At 38.2% G+C, this 23612-nt stretch overlaps 1 protein-coding gene across 4 annotated transcripts in view; it reads left to right on the plus strand.

The window, feature by feature from the left end:
- Positions 1-23612, plus strand: part of zgc:172282 (leucine-rich repeat and fibronectin type III domain-containing protein 1-like protein) — a 473431-nt gene that overhangs the window by 397269 nt on the left and 52550 nt on the right. For 3 of the 4 annotated variants that reach the window (XM_061919225.1, XM_061919224.1, XM_061919226.1), the window contains one exon: positions 13699-14517. In XM_061919225.1, the coding sequence (XP_061775209.1) occupies positions 13699-14353 (655 nt within the window). In that variant the 3' untranslated portion in view covers positions 14354-14517. Of the gene's footprint in view, positions 1-13698; positions 14518-23612 lie in introns of those variants that run through there. The other variant, XM_061919227.1, reaches the window with a different exon arrangement.

Raw genomic sequence — 23612 nt, forward strand, 5'->3', positions numbered from 1 at the left:
GGGATCCCCCAGGCGGAACCGCATAAAAAAGTGACATCGGTGTGTAAAGGATATCACCAAATGAGCTCTGGAACACTTCAGAAAACCACGGTCAGTAACTACAGTTGATTGCTACATCTGCAAGTGCAAGTTAAAACTCTACAATACAAAGCCAAAGCCGTTTATCAACAACACCCAACAACGCCGCCGGCTTCGCTGGGCCCGAGCTCATCTAAGATGGACAGATGCAAAGTGGAAAAGTGTCCTGTAGTCTGACGAGTCCATGTTTCAAATATTTTGGGGGGAAACTATGGACCAAAGATTAAGATAACCTTATAAGACAAAGCGGCTAATTTATGTATTTTTCTCCAATAACATGCGTAAAAAAAAAAAATAAGAAAAAAATGTTTGAAAAGCAAGACAAGCAAAAACACCAAAGTGTTTTATTGTTTGTGCTATGGCGCCACCTTATGGATGAGTTCGAGTTCCTTTCTATTTACTATTTACAGGCTTTTTGGTTTTATTTCTCCTAACCAGAGTGCTGTGTTTGTCTTTTAGCCGTCCATAGCGGTTCTACTTGTATGTAACCTACTCGGCGGAATAGTGGTTAGAGTGTCAGCCCTATGATCGGTAGGTCGTGAGTTCAAACTCCGGCCGAGTCATACCAAAGACTATAAGAAATCGGACCCATTACCTCCCTGCTCGGCACTCGGCATCAAGGGTTTGAATTGGGGGTTAAATCACCCAAAAATATTCCTGGGCGTGGCCACCTATGCTGCTCACTGCTCCCCTCAACTCCCAGGGGGTGAACAAGGGGATGGGTCAAATGTGGGACAATCATTGGTACTTTAACTTTATTGACTTTGTTGAAATCAAACAACTGTATGTAAAAAAAAAATTGAAGAACTAGTTTAAAAATCCAATAAATCACTTAATACATGCTTGGTATCGGCCGATCTAACTTATGGATGATACATGCTTCTGTAAAATTGGACTTTTGACAATGTGTCACGTTATTAAATCATGGCTGCAATTCATGTTGTGTTCTTGCACTGCATGGACTCACAAAGTGTGTGTGTGTGTTCTGGCAATGCTGACTTAATGGGGACATCGCTCTGTTTACACAGTCACCTTTAGGGGAGTTCGGACGGTATGGGGACCTAAAGAACAGGTCCCCTAAAGGGTAACCTTTTTAAATTATCTTTTTCATTTTTTATTTTTTAAGTGGTCCTCAGTAGTCACGTACCACGTGCAAATGTGTGTGAATTATGCACATTTTTAAAAATTTGGTCCCCATGAACCATATAAACTATTTTTCCCCAGGGTCCCCAGTAAGACTGATCAGCACATTACTTCATCAAACCAGAGATTTAAAGATGTGTATGAGCTAACTGGGCAGTGGACATTTTACCTATTTTTTTTTATGCCTCCACAACCTGTAGAAAGGGGGGTCCCCACAAGTTCTGAACAGACACTTGGTCCCCATTCCAAATGATAACCTGTGTGTGTGTGTGTGTGTGTGTGTGTGTGTGTGTTCCTTTTGGCAATGCTTACTCAATGGGGACATCACTCTGTTTACAAAGTCACTTTTAGGGGACCTCTGACTAAATGGGGACAAACAGACAGGTCCCCTAAAGGGATATATATTTTTTAAATGATAGTCAGATCCATTCTGAAGATGCCTAAGTGATTTTTAAGCTTTGGCTCATAAAACATTTTTACTGGTTAGTTGAAACTAGAAACTGAAAACTAGAACTGATTAGTTCGAAACTATCTATAAGAGGACAGCTGTAGTGCTGTATTCTGAAGATTGTGTCATATTTAATTTGACCTCTTTTATTTTTTTAAGTAGTCCTCAGTAGTCATGTACAAATGTGTGTGAATTATGCAAAATTATGGAAATTTGGTCCCCATGAACCATATTAACTCTCTTTCACCTGGGTCCCCAATAAGTATGATCAGCACATTACTTTATCAATCCTGAGATTTAAAGATGTGTATGAGCTAACTGGGCAGTGGACATTTTACCTTATTATTTCTATGCATCCACAACCTGTGGAAAGGGTGGTCCCCACAAGTTCTGAACAGACACTTGGTCCCCATTCCAAATTATAACCAGTATGTGTGTGTGTGTGTGTGTGTGTGTGTGTGTGTGTGTGTGTTCTGGCAATGCTGACTTAATGGGGACATCACTCTGTTTACAAAGTCACTTTTAGGGGACCTCTGACTTAATGGGGACAAACATACAGGTCCCCTAAAGGGAATTTTTAAAAAAATGATAGTCAGATCCATTCTGAAGATGCCTGAGTGATTTTTAAGCTTTGGCTCATAAAACATGTTTACTGGTTAGTTGAAACTAGAAACTGAAAACTAGAACTGGTCAGTTTGAAACTATCTATAAGAGGACAGCTGTAGTGCTGTATTCTGAAGATTGTGTCATATTTAATTTGACCTCTTTTATTTTTTTAAGTAGTCCTCAGTAGTCACGTACAAATGTGTGTGAATTATGCAAAATTATGGAAATTTGGTCCCCATGAACCATATTAACTCTCTTTCACCTGGGTCCCCAATAAGTATGATCAGCACATTACTTCATCAATCCTGAGATTTAAAGACGTGTATGAGCTAACTGGGCAGTGGACATTTTCCCTTATTATTTCTATGCATCCACAACCTGTGGAAAGGGTGGTCCCCACAAGTTCTGAACAGACACTTGGTCCCCATTCCAAATTATAACCAGTATGTGTGTGTGTGTGTGTGTGTGTGTGTGTGTGTGTGTGTGTTCTGGCAATGCTGACTTAATGGGGACATCACTCTGTTTACAAAGTCACTTTTAGGGGACCTCTGACTTAATGGGGACAAACAGACAGGTCCCCTAAAGGGATATTTTTTTTTTAATGATAGTCAGATCCATTCTGAAGATGCCTGAGTGATTTTTAAGCTTTGGCTCATAAAACATGTTTACTGGTTAGTTGAAACTAGAAACTGAAAACTAGAACTGGTCAGTTCGAAACTATCTATAAGAGGACAGCTGTAGTGCTGTATTCTGAGGATTGTGTCATATTTAATTTGACCTCTTTTATTTTTTTAAGTAGTCCTCAGTAGTCACGTACAAATGTGTGTGAACTATGCAAAATTATGGAAATTTGGTCCCCATGAACCATATTAACTCTCTTTCACCAGGGTCCCCAGTAAGTATGATCAGCACATTACTTCATCAATCCAGAGATTTAAAGACGTGTATGAGCTAACTGGGCAATGGACATTTTACCTTATTTCTATGCATCCACAACCTGTGGAAAGGGTGGTCCCCACAAGTTCTGAACAGACACTTGGTCCCCATTCCAAATTATAACCAGTATGTTTGTGTGTGTGTGTGTGTGTGTGTGTGTGTGTGTGTGTGTGTGTGTGTGTGTGTGTGTGTGTGTGTGTGTGTGTGTGTGTATGTGTGTGTGTGTGTGTGTGTGTGTGTGTGTGTGTGTGTGTGTGTGTTCTTGCAATGCTGACTTAATGGGGACATCGCTTTGTTTACAAAGTCACTTTTAGGGTACCTCTGATAAAATGGGGACAAACATACAGGTCCCCTAAAGGGAATTTTTTTAAATGATAGTCAGATCCATTCTGAAGATGCCTGAGTGATTTTTAAGCTTTGGCTCATAAAACATGTTTACTGGTTAGTTGAAACTAGAAACTGAAAACTAGAACTGGTCAGTTCAAAACTATCTATAAGAGGACAGCTGTAGTGCTGTATTCTGAAAATTTTGTCATATTTAATTTGACCTCTTTTTTAAGTAGTCCTCAGTAGTCACGTACAAATGTGTGTGAATTATGCAAAATTATGGAAATTTGGTCCCCATGAACCATATTAACTCTCTTTCACCTGGGTCCCCAGTAAGTATGATCAGCACATTACTTCATCAATCCAGAGATTTAAAGACGTGTATGAGCTAACTGGGCAGTGGACATTTTACCTTATTATTTCTATGCATCCACAACCTGTGGAAAGGGTGGTCCCCACAAGTTCTGAACAGACACTTGGTCCCCATTCCAAATTATAACCAGTGTGTGTGTGTGTGTGTGTGTGTGTGTGTGTGTGTGTGTGTGTGTGTGTGTGTGTGTGTGTGTGTGTGTGTGTGTGTGTGTATGTGTGTGTTCTGGCAATGCTGACTTAATGGGGACATCGCTCTGTTTACAAAGTCACTTTTAGGGGACCTCTGATGAAATGGGGACAAACATACAGGTCCCCTAAAGGGATTTTTTTAAAATGATAGTCAGATCCATTCTGAAGATGCCTGAGTGATTTTTAAGCTTTGGCTCATAAAACATGTTTACTGGTTAGTTGAAACTAGAAACTGAAAACTAGAACTGGTCAGTTCGAAACTATCTATAAGAGGACAGCTGTAGTGCTGTATTCTGAAGATTGTGTCATATTTAATTTGACCTCTTTTTTTAAGTAGTCCTCAGTAGTCATGTACAAATGTGTGTGAATTATGCAAAATTATGGAAATTTGGTCCCCATGAACCATATTAACTCTCTTTCACCTGGGTCCCCAGTAAGTATGATCAGCACATTACTTCATCAATCCAGTGATTTAAAGACGTGTATGAGCTAACTGGGCAGTGGACATTTTGCCTTATTATTTCTATGCATCCACAACCTGTGGAAAGGGTGGTCCCCACAAGTTCTGAACAGAAACTTGGTCCCCATTCCAAATTATAACCAGTATGTTTGTGTGTGTGTGTGTGTGTGTGTGTGTGTGTGTGTGTGTGTGTGTGTGTGTGTGTGTGTGTGTGTGTGTGTGTGTGTGTGTGTTTGTGTGTGTGTGTGTTCTGGCAATGCTGACTTAATGGGGACATCGCTTTGTTTACAAAGTCACTTTTAGGGGACCTCTGATGAAATGGGGACAAACATACAGGTCCCCTAAAGGGTATTTTTTTAAATGATAGTCAGATCCATTCTGAAGATGCCTGAGTGATTTTTAAGATTTGGCTCATAAAACATGTTTACTGGTTAGTTGAAACTAGAAACTGAAAACTAGAACTGGTCAGTTCGAAACTATCTACAAGAGGACAGCTGTAGTGCTGTATTCTGAAAATTGTGTCAAATTTAATTTGACCTCTTTTTTTTTTTAAGTAGTCCTCAGTAGTCACGTACAAATGTGTGTGAACTATGCAAAATTATGGAAATTTGGTCCCCATGAACCATATTAACTCTCTTTCACCTGGGTCCCCAGTAAGTATGATCAGCACATTACTTCATCAATCCAGAGATTTAAAGACGTGTATGAGCTAACTGGGCAGTGGACATTTTACCTAATTTTTTTATGCATCCACAACCTGTAGAAAGGGGGGTCCCCACAAGTTCTGAACAGACACTTGGTCCCCATTCCAAATTATAACGTGTGTGTGTGTGTGTGTGTGTGTGTGTGTGTGTGTGTGTGTGTGTGTGTGTGTGTGTGTGTGTGTCTGTGAGCGTGGGTGTAGAGTATGACCCAGGGAGTGACAAAACACTGCTGACTGTTTATGAGAATTGTTGCAAGTGTCGCAATAACCATTTGCCAGTTGGGTATTCTGTCGGAATTACAATTGGAAATGAATTGATCGTGTGTGTGTGTGTCTCAAAAATGAAGTCATTAACTATCCAGTCCGCATGCAGTGTCAAACGGACTCAGTCTAGTATTTCTACGTTCCGGCATTCCGAGTCTTCGCTAACACCCTGACTGAAAATCCATGCCCATGGTTCCTAATGTGGTACCATTGCATGTACGGTCTATTATTAAGTACTGACAAACTAATTGCATGCCTGGTAGTTAATATTACAAAGGCGTAAGACGTGTCCGTGCTAATGGAGTCTTGGCCAATCAAAGGATGCAAATATAATCACTGTGTTTCAGTCTTGGTAAATCACAATGTGAGCTCTGTTTGTGATTGCTGTTTTCAGGTGTGTAATTGAGAGATGGGATTTATGGCTTTTTGAAGGTTTTTGTTTTTTTTGATTGATTGAAATTTGTATTAGTAGATTGCAGAGTACACTACATATTCCGTATAATTGACCACTAAATGGTAACACCCGAATAAGTTTATCAACTTGTTAAAGTCGGGTTCCACGTTAATCAATTTGTGGTAAAGGGAGACCGATCCTTTAAAATAATTGTTAAAAGGACTGGCTGCTTGGGTAAAGTGGATCTAACATAATAGTGAGAGTCCAGTCCATAGTGGATCTAACATAATATTGACAGTCCAGTCCAAAGTGGTTCTAACATAATGGTGTGGGAGTCCAGTCCATAGTGGATCTAACATAATAGTGTGAGAGTCCAGTCCATAGTGGATCTAACATAATAGTGAGAGTCCAGTCCATAGTGGGTCTAACATTATAGTGTGAGAGTCCAGTCCATAGTGGATCTAGCATAATAATGAGAGTCCAGTCCTTAACTGATCTAACATAATAGTGTGAAAGTCCAGTCCATAGTGGATCTAACATAATAGTGAAAGTCCAGTCCATAGTGGATCTAACATAATAGTGTGAGAAACCAGTCCATAGTTGATCCAACATAATAGTGAGAGTCCAGTCCATAGTGGATCTAACATAATAGTGAGAGTCCAGTCCATAGTGGATCCAACATATTAGTGAGAGTCCAGTCCATAGTGTGTTCAACATAATAGTGAGAGTCCAGTCCATAACTGATCTAAACTAATAGTGTGAGAGTCCAGTCCATAGTGGATCTAACATAATAGTGAGAGTCCAGTCCATAGTGGATCGAGCATAATAGTGAGAGTCCAGTCCATAGTGGATCTAACATAATAGTGAGAGTCAAGTCCATGGTGGATCTAGCATAATAGTGAGAGTCCAGTCCATATTGGGTTTAACATAATAATGAGAGTCGAGTCCATAGCGAATTTAACATAATAGTGGAGTCCAGTCCATTGTGGGTCTAACATAATAGTGTGAGTCCAGTCCATTGTGGATCTAACATAATAGTGTGAGTCCAGTCCATTGTGGATCTAACATAATAATGAGAGTGCAGTCCATTGTGGATCTAACATACTAGTGAGAGAGTCCAGTCCATAGTGGATCTAACATAATAGTGAGAGTCCAGTCCATAGTGGATCTAACATAATAATGAGAGTCCAGTCCATTGTGGATCTAACATAATAATGAGAGTGCAGTCCATTGTGGATCTAACATACTAGTGAGAGAGTCCAGTCCATAGTGGATCCAACATAATAGTGAGAATCCAATCCATAGTGGATCTAACATTATAGTGAGAGTCCAGTCCATAGTGGGTTCAACATAATAGTGAGAGTCCAGTCCTTAACTGATCTAACATAATAGTGTGAAAGTCCAGTCCATAGTGGATCCAACATAATAGTGAGAGTCCAGTCCATAGTGGCTCTAACATAATAGTGAGAGTCCAGTCCATAGTGGCTCTAACATAATAGTGAGAGTCCAGTCCATAGTGGATCTAACATAATAGTGTGAGAGTCCAGTCCATAGTGGATCCAACATAATAGTGAGAGTCCAGTCCATAGTGGAGCCAGCAGGAGACCATCCCGAGCGGAGATAGGTCAGCTGCACAGAGATGTTCCACACCGGGTCCCGACTCTGGACAGCCAGTTCTTCATCCATGGCCACCGGACCTATGCCCCCCCCCCCCCCCTTCCACAAGGGGAAGGACAGAAAAGACGACAAAAGAAAAAAAGCGGCAGATCAACTGGTCTAAAAAGGGGGTCGATTTAAAGACTAGAGTATACAAACGAGTTTTAAGATGGGACTTAAATGCTTCTACTGCTTGGATTTGAACTTAAACTAGCTTTTAACTCAGGGGAGCGGCGGACTTCATTGGTTTCTAGCTACTAATCAGCCGGGGGACTAAAAGTAAATAAAGGGTCAGCCAATGGAGATCGGCTTTAAAATGGCAATCATACTTTCTCAGGAAAATTCGGTACATTCCTAATATTTCGAACGGACGCATTGTCTTGCACTTTTCCCGTGACGTGAATTATATTTATATAGCGCTTTTTCTCTAGTGACTCAAAGCGCTTTACATAGTGAAACCCAATATCTAAGTTACATTCTAACCAGTGTGGGTGGCACTGGGAGCAGGTGGGTAAAGTGTCTTGCCCAAGGACACAACGGCAGTGACTAGGATGGCGGATGCGGGAATCGAACCTGCAACCCTCAAGTTGCTGGCACGGCCGCTCTACCAACCGAGCTAAACCGCCCCGTGACGAATTCTTGACAATTAAAGAGTTTTTCCTGCTTCGGTTCAGTGTTGAACTGCAAGGATTCGATCGGATTCTCACTCGCGTTTTTACAGGCTGCACCCGGACGACTCCCTGACTGATTTCCCCCAGGCCAAAAAAAAAAAAAAAAAGAAACCATCATTGTGTTTGTCTCCGGGAACCTGTCCGTAATTGTCCCAAGTTCTGGAAAAAAAAGGAAGTTCTGCCCGAGTTCGGCGAAACTATTTACATTAAGATGGGGAACCAGGATTTACGGGGAGGAACGGCCACAGAGAGACTTCCATCCCGAAATGAAAATGCAGAAGTGGGTGGGTTAATTAATATGGGACTTTGTGTGGATGACTTGTTTACATGGAAGGGGAGAACAAGTGGAAACATTAAGGCAGTAAAACGAAGAACTCAGGTGTGTTTTGAAGAAATGGAGTTATTTCCCCCGGGAAAGTATTTGGCATGTAAATATGGATTGTTACTGGATGTACTTTTATAGCTACCCACTGAATTCTTTCAGTACCGCCGGGTAGCGGTTCAAGCACAAACCCCAAAAACAGTGAAGTTATCCATCCATCCATCCATCTTCTTCCCTTTATCAGAGGTCGGGTGGCGGGGGAAGCAGCCTAAGCAGGGAAACCCAGACTTCCCTCTCCCCAGCCACTTCGTCCAGCTTTACCCGGGGGGATCCCGATGCGTTCCCAGGCCAGCCGGGAGACATAGTCTTCCCAACGTGTCCTGGGTCTTCCCCGTGGCCTCCTGACCAGATGCCCGAACCACCTCATCTGGCTCCTCTCCATGTGGAGGAGCAGCGGCTTTATTTTGAGCTCCCCCCGGATGGCAGAGCTTCTCACCCTATCTCTAAGAGAGAGACCCAACACCCAGACGGAGGAAACCCAATCGGGGATGATTATCTAGTCACCTGTCGCCCTTATTAGCAGCAGCCGGGGCGAGAGACGTTGTTGGAGTTGGAGCGAGAAAGCAGAGACAATATGTAATATCCCCCCCCCCCCCCAAGAAAAAACTATTTCAAGGTGGAATATTTTATATGAAGGAATCGGAGCCTTTAACAGTCCAATAATTAATTCCAACATTCATTTAACATAAATATATATATATTTTTTTACAGTTTAGTTTATTCTATTAGAGTCAAATCTGCAATTTTTTCTCATTAAACCTGTTTGCTCTTTTATTTCATGTTTATATATTTTTTTAGTAGCATTTTAAAAGGTCCCCACTCATAAAAGTGTTAAAAAATGAGGTGAGTAGATTGCCCAGCTGGGACTGATTATCTAATCACCTGTCGCCCTTATTAGCAGCAGCCGGCTGGAGACACGTTGTTGGAGTTGGAGCGAGAAAGCAGAGACAATATGTAATATTTCCCCATTTCAAGGTGGAATATTTCATGTGGGCCTTTAATAGTCCAATAATTCATAACAACAATCATTTAAATTATTTTTTTTTATTTTTTTTACTGTTTGGTTTATTCTATTAGAGTTAAATCTGCAACATTTTCTCATTACACCTGTTTGCTTTTTTATTTCATGTTTATATTTTTTTAGTAGCATTTTAAAAGGGACCCATTCATAAAAGTGTTAAAAAATATATATAAAATATTTCCAAGTGGAATATTTCATGTGAAATAGTTGGAGCCTATAATAATGCATACCAACATTAATTTTGTTTAAATATGATTTTTTTACAGTTTATTTTACTATAGTAAAAATGTGCAACATTTTCTCAATACACCTGTGTGTATTAGGGGGTGTGTATGGCCAGGCCTCGAAGCCAGTGGCAGGTGAGTAGATAGCCCAGCTGGGACTGTCGCCCTTATTAGCAGCAGCCGGGACGAGAGACATTGTTGGAGTCGGAGCGAGAAAGCAGAGACAATATGTAATATTTCCCCATTTCAAGGTGGAATATTTCATGTGAGCCTTTAATAGGCCAATAATTCATACCAACAATCATTTAAATTGTTATTTTTTATTTTTTTTATTGTTTAGTTTATTGTATTAGAGTCAAACCTGCAATATTTTCTCATTACACCTGTTTGCTCTTTTATTTCATGTTTATATATATTTTTTAGTAGCATTTTAAAAGGTCCCCACTCATAAAAGTGTTAAAAAATGAGGTGAGTAGATTGCCCAGCTGGGACTGATTATTTAATCACCCGTCACCCTTATTAGCAGCAGCCGGTACGAGAGACGTTGTTGGAGTCGGAGCGAGAAAGCAGAGACAATATGTAATATTTCCACATTTCAAGGTGGAATATTTCATGTCAGCCTTTAATAGTCCAATAATTCATAACAACAATCATTTAAATTATTTTTTAAAATTTCTTTTACTGTTTAGTTTATTCTATTAGAGTTAAATCTGCAACATTTTCTCATTACACCTGTTTGCTTTTTTATTTCATGTTTATATTTTTTTAGTAGCATTTTAAAAGGGACTCACTCATAAAAGTGTTAAAAAATATATATAAAATATTTCCAAGTGGAATATTTCATGTGAAATAGTTGAAGCCTATAAGAATTCCCAACAACATTAATTTTGTTTAAATATTATTTTTTTACAGTTTATTTTACTATAGTAAAAATCTGCAACATTTTCTCAATACACCTGTGTGTATTAGGGGTGTGTAAGTCAGGCCTTGAAGCCAGCGGCAGGTGAGTAGATTACCCAGCTGGGACTGATTATCTAATCACCTGTCGCCCTTATTAGCAGCAGCCGGACGAGACACGTTGTTGGGGTTGGAGCGAGAAAGCAGAGACAATATGTAATATTTCCCCATTTCAAGGTGGAATATTTCATGTGAGCCTTTAATAGGCCAATAATTCATACCACCAATAATTTAAATTATTACAAAAATTTTTTTTTTACTCTTTAGTGTATTCTATTAGAGTTAAATCTGCAACATTTTCTCATTACACCTGTTTGCTCTTTTATTTAATGTTTATATTTTTTTAGTAGCATTTTAAAAGAGACCCACTCATAAAAGTGTTAAACAACATATATAAAATATTTCCAAGTGGAATATTTCATGTGAAATAGTAGGAGCCTATAATAATTCATACCAACATTAATTTTGTTTAAATATTATTTTTTTACAGTTTATTTTATTATAGTAAAAATCTGCAACATTTTCTCAACACACCTGTGTGTATTAGGGGGTGTGTATGGCCAGGCCTCGAAGCCAGTGGCAGGTGAGTAGATAGCCCAGCTGGGACTGTCGCCCTTATTAGCAGCAGCCGGGACGAGACACGTTGTTGGAGTTGGAGCGAGAAAGCAGAGACAATATGTAATATTTCCCCATTTCAAGGTGGAATATTTCATGTGAGCCATTAATAGGCCAATAATTCATACCAACAATCATTTAAATTACTTTTATTATTTTTTTTTACTGTTTAGTTTATTCTATTAGAGTTAAATCTGCAACATTTTCTCATTACACCTGTTTGCTCTTTTATTTCATGTTTATATTTTTTAGTGGCATTTTAAAAGGGACCCACTCATAAATGTGTTAAAAAATATATATAAAATATTTCCAAGTGGAATATTTCGTGTGAAATAGTTGGAGCCTATAATTCATACCAACTTTAATTTTGTTTAAATATTTTTTTTTTTTACAGTTTATTTAATTATAGTAAAAATCTGCAACTTTTTGTGTGTACTAGGGGTGTTTATGGCCCGGCCTCGGCAGGTGAGTAGATTACCCAGCTGGGTGCATTTATCTAATCACCTGTCGCTCTTATCGGCAAATGGATATATATTTTATTTCTTTTTTATGTTTTTTTTTGGTAGTAGCATTTTTAAAATGTGCCACGGGCCGCAGTTTGGACATCATTGGCTAAAAGGATGAAACAGACACACATTTGCAGCTGCAAACTGACGTCCAACTGTACTCAACACTATAAATGTAAAAGCACGCCGCTTTCAAATCATATCAGTGATTTTTTTCCGGAGCTACCGAGCAGAGAAAGATGATTACAGACGAGTTCCGACGAGCTCTTTTGTTCTGCGTGCGGCATAATAGCGCTCTTGTGTTGGTTACTGGTGCCTGCTTCGGGAAGGGGACCTTTAATGTATGCATTAGACGCTGAAGGCGGTGACAAAACAATGTGATGACCTGAGATGATAACAATGACTCACATATTCATTAGAAAATGTCCTTGCTGCAAATGTGCAGAACGCAAAGAAAACAATCCGAGGAACAGTTCTATTCCAGGAGCCCATTTACGATCCATATTGCGTTAATGGCAGTGAGCCGACTGGATGAACGAGGGACGGGTAGCTTTCACATTTGAACGGGTGTGACACCAGTTCCCGGTGTTGTTGTGTGTGTTGATAAATATTAAATGTTTTTGATAATAAAATGAAAATAAAAAAATTAACATTAAAAAAAACGAGCCGATTATGACAACTGCTGTCCGGTTGTGTATGAATAGTTTAACAATCCATCAATCAATGTTTATTTGTATAGCCCCGAATCACAAATGTCTCAAAGGACTGCACAAATCATTACGACTACAACATCCTCGGAATGTTGTAGTTGTTGCGCCCTAAAAAGTGTTACTTCTGTTAGTGCAGCTGTTTGATTGTAACGTGCATTTTAGTTGGTTGTAGTTTTCATGAACAATTTTGGAGGTGTTGAAGTCGCCTTGTATAATCGCTAATGCTAATCAGTAGCACATCAATAGCAAAGCCAACGTATACTAGCATTAAGCTAGTGCACTGGTGGAAAAGTGTAGACTTACTTTTTCTATGTTGGACCGGGTTTTGTATTTATTTTTTTTAAAGTTGTTTGCTTTGTTGGCAGTGAAAACTGCAACGTTAACGGGAGCAGGACTGGCCAAATTATGGCCCAGGGGCCGTTTTGGGACTTCCCCAAAATATTTTTTCTTTAATATATATATATATATATATATATATATATATATATATATATATATATATATATATATATATATATATATATATATATATATACTACGTCCCCAAGTGAAGTGAAGTGAATTATATTTATATAGCGCTTTTTCTCTAGGTACTCAAAGCGCTTTACATAGTGAAAGCCAATATCTAAGTTACATTTAAACCAGTGTGGGTGGCACTGGGAGCAGGTGGGTAAAGTGTCTTGCCCAAGGACACAACGGCACTGACTAGGATGGTGGAAGCGGGAATCGAACCTGCAACCCTCAAGTTGCTGACACGGCCGCTCTACCAACCGAGCTATGCCATTGTGAACACTTGAGGTTCTCCTGGGAGAAGCTGGGCAAAGCAGCTGATGATAGGGAGTCTGAGCTTCTCTGTTTAGGCTGCTGCCCCCGCGACCTGACCTTTTTTTTTTTTTTTGCGACTTTTTAAAAACAATTGACGTAGAATCAGAAAAAATAAATAAATAAGAATCATGATTTGTATGTGAATGGATGTTTTTGGTCTCTTCATTGAAATCTGCCTTCTGACCAAGCAAATGTGTCTCTGCTCTGCCAGGATGATCCCCTCCAGCACCAACGACTTCCTCGTCCGCGACCTCGCCGCCGGCAGAAGCTACGACCTCTGCGTCCTGGCCGTGTTCGACGACGTCGTCACCTCCCTGACCGCCACGCGTCCCCTGGGCTGCCTGTCCTTCGCCACCGACACGGACTTCACGCAGTGCCAGGCGCTGCACAGCCACTTCCTGGGCGGGACCATGATCATCATCATCGGCGGGATCATCGTGGCGTCCGTCCTGGTCTTCATCATCATCCTGATGATCCGCTACAAGGTGTACAACCACCAGGGGACGGCCCACGGCAAGGCCGCCATTTCCCCCACCGTGCCCAGGCAGCAGAGCAACGGGCAGAACCAGGCGCTGACGAGATCCGCTTCCAAAATGGAGGAGGACGCGGTGGGGCCGTCGAGGGCCGTGTCGCCTAGCAACACCCTGAGAGACACGGTGGCATTGGTTGTGGAGGAGGCCAGTGGGCGGAACCCCGCCACGCGGACCGACTCCTCGGCCAATGAGGAGTTGTTGTCGCCCGGCAAGTCCCGCTACGGCTCCAGGGTCGCCATCGAGATGAAGAGCAGACGGCCATCTGTTGCCAAAGAGCCCGCCTCCCCCAAGGAACTGGCAGGTAGAGCGCCCACGCACCCGGGCGGGAGTTGAACCAAAAATGGGGAGTTTCACAATAAGAGTTGGAAGAAAATGGTTTTGAATAAGATCCATCCTTTTGTCATCAAACTACGACTTGTTAATGTCCCAAACGATACGGTGTTGGGCCGATATCGATATCAGCCCGATACGGTGCCAGCACGAAACCACACATATTTTTATTTTTGTAGAGTTGAATGTCAAAAACTGTCAAAATAATACACAACGATACCATTGTAATACAATTCGAATTCTACTACTGTAAGTGCAAGTTCAAACTGTACTATGCAACGCCAAAGCCATTTATCAACAACACCCGGAAGCGCCGCCGGCTTTGCTGGCCCCAAACTCATCTAAGATGGACTGATGAAAACTGTTTTTTTTTTTTTATTAATCAGTCCAACAAAATAATACACAATAATAGCATAATAATATAATTCCAATTCCACTACTGTAAGTGCAAGTTAAAACTCTAATGTGCCAAAGCCAAAGGCATTTATCCACAACACCCGGAAGCGCCGCCGCATTTGCTGGGCCCACACTCATCTAAGATGGACTCATGCAAACAGTTTTTTTTTAATTAATCAGTCCAACAAAATAATACACAATAACACCATAATAATACAATTCCAATTCTACTACTGTAAGTGCAAGTTAAAACTCTACCATGCAACTGCAAAGCCATTTGTCAACAACACCCAGAAGCGCCGCCAGCTTCGCTGGGCCCAAACTCATCTAAGATGGACTGATGAAAACTTTTCTTTTTTTTTTTTAATTAATCAGTCCAACAAAATAATACACAATAATACCATAATAATACAATTCCAATTCTACTACTGTAAGTGCAAGTTCAAACTCTACCATGCCAAAGCTATTTATCAACAACACCCGGAAGCGCCGCCGGCTTCACTGGGCCCAAACTCATCTAAGATGGACTCATGAAAACAGGTTTGTTTTTAATTAATCAGTCCAACAAAATAATACACAATAACACCATAATAATACAATTCCAATTCTACTACTGTAAGTGCAAGTTAAAACTCTACCATGCAACTGCAAAGCCATTTGTCAACAACACCCAGAAGCGCCGCCAGCTTCGCTGGGCCCAAACTCATCTAAGATGGACTCATGCAAACAGTTTTTTTTTTAATTAATCAGTCCAACAAAATAATACACAATAACACCATAATAATACAATTCCAATTCTACTACTGTAACTGCAAGTTCAAACTCTACCATGCAACACCAAAGCCATTTATCAACAACACCCGGAAGCGCCGCCGGCTTCGCTGGGCCCAAACTCATCAAAGATGGACTGATGCAAACTGTTTTTTTTTAAATTAATCAGTCCAACAAAATAATGCACAATAATAGCATAATATTACAATTCCAATTCTGCTACTGTAAATGCAAGTTCAAACTCTACCATGCAACACCAAAGCCATTTATCAACAACACCCGGAAGCGCCGCCGGCTTCGCTGGGCCCAAACTCATCAAAGATGGACTGATGCAAACTGTTTTTTTTTAAATTAATCAGTCCAACAAAATAATGCACAATAATAGCATAATATTACAATTACAATTCTGCTACTGTAAGTGCAAGTTCAAACTCTACCATGCAACACCAAAGCCATTTATCAACAACACCCGGAAGCGCCGCCGGCTTCACTGGGCCCAAACTCATCAAAGATGGACTGATGCAAACTGTTTTTTTTTAAATGAATCATTCCAACAAAATAATACACAATAATACCATGATAATACAATTCCAATTCTACTTCTGTAAGTGCAAGTTCAAACTCTACCATGCAACGGCAAAGCCATTTGTCAACAACACCCAGAAGCGCTGTCGGCTTCGCTGGGCCCAAACTCATCCAAGATGGACTGATGAAAACTTTTTTTTTTTTTTTAATTAATCAGTCCAACAAAATAATACACAATAATCCCATAATAATACAATTCCAATTCTACTACTGCAAGTGCAAGTTAAAACTATACTATGCAACTCCAAAGACATTTATCAACAACACCCGGAAGCGCCGCCGGCTTCACTGGGCCCAAACTCATCAAAGATGGACTGATGCAAACTGTTTTTTTTTTAATTAATCAGTCCAACAAAATAATACACAATAATCCCATAATAATACAATTCCAATCCTACTACTGTAAGTGCAAGTTCAAACTCTACCATGCAACGGCAAAGCCATTTGTCAACAACACCCGGAAGCTGGGCGCAAACTCATCTAAGATGGACTGATAAAAACGTTGTCGTTTTTTTTTTAATTAATCAGTCCAGCAAAATAATACATAATAATACCATAATAATACAATTACAGTTATATTACTATTAATGCAAGTTTAAACTCTACCATGCAACACTAAAGCCATTTATCAACAACACCCGGAATCGCCGACTGGGCCCAAACTCATCTAAGATGGAATGATGAAAACTTTTTTTTTTTAATCAATTAGTCCAACAAAATAATACACAATAATACTATAATACTACAATTCCAATTCTATTACTGTAAGTGCAAGTTAAAACTCAATGAGAGAAAGGAACGTTCTTGACTGTGAACGGAAAAGTTTCCGCGAAAAGGCAGGGATGAAAACTAGAACTGTATGGAGAAAAAAGAAAGATGTGATCACACTAAGATGAAAATATAAAATCATGTCTTAAAAATTCAGTTTCAAGGAGTACAAATGACTACAGGCTAATATTCAGCATAGTGGAGAATAAATTGGTTAGCGTCCCGCTTCAGAACGATCGGAACTTCTGAGCTTCCGGCTTTTCATGTAGATCAGGGGTCACCAACCTTTTTGAAACCAAGATCTACTTCTTGGGTACTGATTAATGCAAAGGGCTACCAGTTTGATACACACTTAAACAAATTGCCAGAAATAACCAATTTGCTCAATTTGCCTTTAATAAATAAATCTATATATATATTTAAAAAAATGGGTATTTCTGTCTGTCATTCCGTCGTACATTTTTTTTCCTTTTACGGTAGTTTTTTTTGTAGCGAATAAAAGATGAAAAAAACTCTTAATTGAACGGTTTCAAAGAGGAGAAAACACGAAAAAAATGAAAATTAAATTTGGAAACATAGTTTATCTTGAATTGTCGAATCTTTAAAATTCAAAATCCAGCCGAAAAAAATGAAGAGAAAAAATAGCTAATTTGAATCCTTTTGAAAAAATTCATGTAACATCATTAGTAATTTTTCCTGATTAAGATTAATTTTAAAATTTTGAAGACATGTTTTAAATAGGTTGAAATCTGAAAAACTGAAAATTAAATTTTTTAAAATATTGTATCTTTAATTTCCACTCTTTAAAATTCAAAATACAACCGGAAAAAAGACGAGAAAAACTAGCTAATTCGAATGTTTTTGAAAAAATGTAAAAAATAATTTATGGAATGTCATTAGTAATTTTTCCTGATTAAGATTAATTTTAAAATTTTGAAGACTTGTTTTAAATAGGTTGAAATCTGAAAAACTGAAAATTAAATTTTTAAAAATATTTTATCTTTAATTTCCACTCTTTAAAATTCAAAATACAACCGGAAAAAAGAAGAGAAAAACTAGCTAATTCGAATGTTTTTGAAAAAATTTAAAAAATAATTTATGGAATGTCATTAGTAATTTTTCCTGATTAAGATTAATTTTAAAATTTTGAAGACATGTTTTAAATAGGTTGAAATCTGAATAACTTAAATTTGTAAAAATATTTTATCTTTAATTTCCACTCTTTAAAATTCAAAATACAACCGGAAAAAAGAAGAGAAAAACTAGCTAATTCGAATGTTTTTGAAAAAATTTAAAAAATAATTTATGGAATGTCATTAGTAATTTTTCCTGATTAAGATTAATTTTAAAATTTTGAAGACATGTTTTAAATATGTTGAAATCTGAAAAACTGAAAATTAAAATTTGAAAAATAGTTTATCTTTAATTTCCACTCTTTAAAATTCAAAATTCAACCGGAAAAAACAAGAGAAAAACTAGCTAATTCGAATGTTTTTGAAAAAAATTGAAAAATAATTCATGGAATGTCATTAGTAATTTTTCCTGATTAAGATTAATTTTAAAATTTTGAAGACATGTTTTAAATAGGTTGAAATCTGAAAAACTGAAAATTAAATTTTTAAAAATATTTTATCTTTAATTTCCACTCTTTAAAATTCAAAATACAACCGAAAAAAAGAAGAGAAAAACTAGCTAATTCGAATGTTTTTGAAAAAATTAAAAAAATAATTTATGGAATGTCATTAGTAATTTTTCCTGATTAAGGTTAATTTTAAAATTTTGAAGACATGTTTTAAATAGGTTGAAATCTGAAAAACTGAAAAACTGAAAATTACATCTTGAAAAATAGTTTATCTTTCATTTCCACTCTTTAAAATTCAAAATTCAACCGGAAAAAAAGAAGAAAAAAACTAGCTAATTTGAATCTTTTTGAAAAAATTAAAATAATTTATGTAACATCATTAGTAATTTTTCCTGATTAAGATTCATTTTAAAATTTTGAAGACATGTTTTATTTTTATTTATTTATTATTATTATTATTATTGTTATTTTATTAAATAGGTTGAAATTTGAAAAACTGAAAAACTGATAATTACATTTTGAAAAATAGTTTATCTTTAATTTCCACTCTTTAAAATTCAAAATTCAACCGAAAAAAAGAAGAGGAAAACTAGCTAATTCGAATGTTTTTGAAAAAATTAAAATAATTTATGTAACATCATTAGTAATTTTTCCTGATTAAGATTCATTTTAAAATTTTGAAGACATGTTTTATTTTTATTTATTTATTATTATTATTATTGTTATTTTATTAAATAGGTTGAAATTTGAAAAACTGAAAAACTGATAATTACATTTTGAAAAATAGTTTATCTTTCATTTCCACTCTTTAAAATTCAAAATTCAACCGAAAAAAAGAAGAGGAAAACTAGCTAATTCGAATGTTTTTGAAAAAATTAAAATAATTTATGTAACATCATTAGTAATTTTTCCTGATTAAGATTCATTTTAAAATTTTGAAGACATGTTTTATTTTTATTTATTTATTATTATTATTATTGTTATTTTATTAAATAGGTTGAAATTTGAAAAACTGAAAAACTGATAATTACATTTTGAAAAATAGTTTATCTTTCATTTCCACTCTTTAAAATTCAAAATTCAACCGAAAAAAAGAAGAGGAAAACTAGCTAATTCGAATGTTTTTGAAAAAATTAAAATAATTTATGTAACATCATTAGTAATTTTTCCTGATTAAGATTCATTTTAAAATTTTGAAGACATGTTTTATTTTTATTTATTTATTATTATTATTATTGTTATTTTATTAAATAGGTTGAAATTTGAAAAACTGAAAAACTGATAATTACATTTTGAAAAATAGTTTATCTTTCATTTCCACTCTTTAAAATTCAAAATTCAACCGAAAAAAAGAAGAGGAAAACTAGCTAATTCGAATGTTTTTGAAAAAATTAAAATAATTTATGTAACATCATTAGTAATTTTTCCTGATTAAGATTCATTTTAAAATTTTGAAGACATGTTTTATTTTTATTTATTTATTATTATTATTATTGTTATTTTATTAAATAGGTTGAAATTTGAAAAACTGAAAAACTGATAATTACATTTTGAAAAATAGTTTATCTTTCATTTCCACTCTTTAAAATTCAAAATTCAACCGAAAAAAAGAAGAGGAAAACTAGCTAATTCGAATGTTTTTGAAAAAATTAAAAAAAATTATTCATGGAACGTCCTTAGTAATTTTTCCTGACTAAAACTAATTTTAGAATTTTGATGACATGTTTTAAAAAGGTTAAAACCCAATCTGTACTTTGTTAGAATATATAACAAATTGGACCAAGCTATATTTCTAACAAAGACAAATCATTATTGCTTCTAGATTTTCCAGAAGAAAAATTTTAAAAGACATTCAAAATACTTTGAATTTGATTCTACAGATTTTCTAGATTTGCCGGAATATTTTCTTTGAATTTTGATCATAATAAGTTTGAAGAAATATTTCACAAATATTCTTCGTCGAAAAAACAGAAGCCAAAATGAAGAATTAAATTAAAATGAATTTATTATTCTTTACAATAAAAAAAATAAAAAAATTACTAGAACCTTGTTGAAATTGTCAGGAAAGAAGAGGAAGGAATTTAAAAAGGTAAAAAGGTATGTGTTTAAAAATCCTAAAATAATTTTTAAGGTTGTATTTTTTCTCGAAAATTGTCTTCCTGAAAGTTATAATAAGCAAAGTAAAAATATAAATGAATTTATTTAAACAAGTGAGGACCAAGTCTTTAAAATATTTTCTTGGATTTTCAAACTCTATTTGACTTTTGTCTCTCTTAGAATTAAAAATGTCGAGCAAAGCGAGACCAGCTTGCTAGTAAATAAATAATATTTAAATTAAAGCTGCAAGCAGCGATGGATGGGACCAGCTTTTGCTGGTGTTTCCTGCCTTTAACCATTCAACATATCTTCACCTGCACATTACCTACCTTCCCTGCATCCTGGGGTCACACTGGTGCTTCTTTCTGTCACCCATACACACTGGTGCTTCTTCCAATTACCCAGACAACATATCTTTACCTGCACATTACCTACCTTCTCTGCATTGTGTGGTCACGCTGGTGCTTCCTGTTTTTAAGCGGCCATCTTGAGACGGCAGCAGCGCAGCGGTTCTTTGAAGGCTCGTAAAATCAAAACCGGAGCAGTTAGAAAAACTCTTTCGTCAACTTTTAATCAAAAGGTTTCAATCTCTCTCCTGTGGTAGTTTGAAGCCGACACAACAAACGCGCTCAGAGGAGATAGCTTGAAAAAAGGTGACGGGTCTTTAGAAAACTTTTGTTTTGAAGGGGTAATTGCCAACTTCCTGTTGATTTTTGCTGAAGGATGTCAATGAATGAAATGTAGGCCTAAGTGAGACCTACATAGAAGATTTTGTTTCATGTCCCTACGAAATTCCTACCGGGATTTACAAGCAGTTTTGTCAGTGTTTTCTTGCCAAGAGCAGTTTTGTCTGTGTTTTATTCCTAGGGGGCGCTAGAGCACAATTTTGAGTTTTTTTTTTTTTTAATTAAATCGCAATTTTCACCAGTCCTGATGTGTGTCCAGTTTGGTGAGTTTTGAAGCATTTTAAGGGGGTCAAATTACAGCTCAAAGAGGCAAAATTGCCGATTGTATTGTACCATATGTCCCGGCAAGAAATCTGCGTTCAAAAGACTCCGGCTTATTAGTGATTCCTAAAGCCCAAAAAAAGTCTGCGGGCTATAAAGCGTTTTCCATTCTGGCTACAGTACTCTGGAGTGCCCTCCTGGTAACAGTTCGAGATGCTACCTCAGTAGAAGCATTTAAGTCTCACCTTAAAACTCATCTGTATACTCTAGCCTTTAAATAGACTCCCTTTTTAGACCAGTTGATCTGCCGTTTCTCTTCTTTTTCTCCTATGTCCCACTCTCCCTTGTGGAGGGGGTCCGGTCCGATCCGGTGGCCATGTACTGCTCGCCCGTGTATCGGCTGGGGACATCTCTGCGCTGCTGATCCGCCTCCGCTTGGGATGGTTTCCTGCTGGCTCCGCTGGGAACGGGACTCTCGCTGCTGCGTTGGATCCGCTTTGGACTGGACTCTCGCGACTGTGTTGGATCCATTATGGATCGAACTTTCACAGTATCATGTTAGACACGCTTGACATTCATTGCTTTCCTCCTCTCCAAGGTTTCTCATAGTCAGCATTGTCACCGGCGTCCCACTGGGTGTGAGTTTTCTTTGCCCTTATGTGGGCCTACCGAGGATGTCGTAGTGGTTTGGGCAGCCCTTTGAGACACTAGTGATTTAGGGCTATATAAGTAAACATTGATTGATTGATTGATTGATTGAAAAATGAATTTTTTTAGGATGTCACTGTACGAAATATAGGTCTAAGTCATAAAGGTTTTTGGTTTTTTGGGCGGAAACCAGTGTTGACACCCCTGCTACAAGCTAATGCTAGGTCGGATCTTCACTGCGACATTCTCTACGACAAACGGCGTCAATTGAGTTTTTGCTCACAACTTAAATCATAATAATTAGTGGGAAAAACTGTGAAATGGGAGCCGCAGTAAACGCCATTTTCAGCAAATCAGTCAATGGAGGCAAGTGCTATTCTAGGGCTGATAAAACGTTGCGTTGAGTGCCTCGCGCTCACGCATTAAAAGGCCACTTAAATCCCTCGTGGTGCCATAATTATGGAAATCCACAAAAGCAGAATTTATCCTGGAAAAAAAACCCCACTCCAGCGCATTTCCCCGTGTAACTGCGATCCACTCAGGAAAAACCTGGTCTCCGACAGCTGAAGATGTTCAACTTTTATCGAGCGGGCGTCTTTCAGTCGGCCTCTCTGAGCGAGTTGAAACCAGGCGTCGCCGCGATAACAAGGGGAGGAGATTAGTCGAGTCACGGGGTTCAGGGAAAGTTGTAGCCGACACGCCGCTGGCCTTTCTTCGCTCGTCTGAGATTTGCCTCGTTTCTTAATAAATGAATCGGACGGCTAATTTTAAAAAGGTTATCCAATTGTTCTTAGCACCTCTGAGGTCCTCTGCGGATGTAATTGAGAGAGGGTCTTAAGAAGTTGGACGGCAAATTGGCTTTGAGATTATCATGATACCGTATTGTGGAAGCGATCACACACTTTTACCGGAGTCTGGCGTCGCACTTCCACCGGAGTCTGGCGTCAAACTTCCACCGGAGTCTGGCGTCACACTTCCACCGGAGTCTGGCGTCACACTTCCACCGGAGTCTGGCGTCACACTTCCACCGGAGTCTGGCGTCACACTTCCACCGGAGACTGGCGTCACACTTCCACCGGAGTCTGGCGTCACACTTCCACCGGAGTCTGGCGTCACACTTCCACCGGAGTCTGGCGTCACACTTCCACCGGAGTCTGGCGTCACACTTCCACCGGAGTCTGGCGTCACACTTCCACCGGAGTCTGGCGTCACACTTCCACCGGAGTCTGGCGTCACACTCCCACCGGAGTCTGGCGTCACACTTCCACCGGAGTCTGGCGTCACACTTCCACCGGAGTCTGGCGTCACACTTCCACCGGAGTCTGGCGTGACACTTCCACCGGAGTCTGGCGTCACACTTCCACCGGAGTCTGGCGTCACACTTCCACCGGAGTCTGGCGTCACACTTCCACCGGAGTCTGCCGTCACACTTACACCGGAGTCTGGCGTCACACTTTTACCGGAGTCT

The sequence above is a fragment of the Nerophis ophidion genome, linkage group LG13, assembly GCF_033978795.1.
Source record: "Nerophis ophidion isolate RoL-2023_Sa linkage group LG13, RoL_Noph_v1.0, whole genome shotgun sequence".
In the NCBI taxonomy this organism is placed as follows: Eukaryota; Metazoa; Chordata; class Actinopteri; order Syngnathiformes; family Syngnathidae; genus Nerophis; species Nerophis ophidion.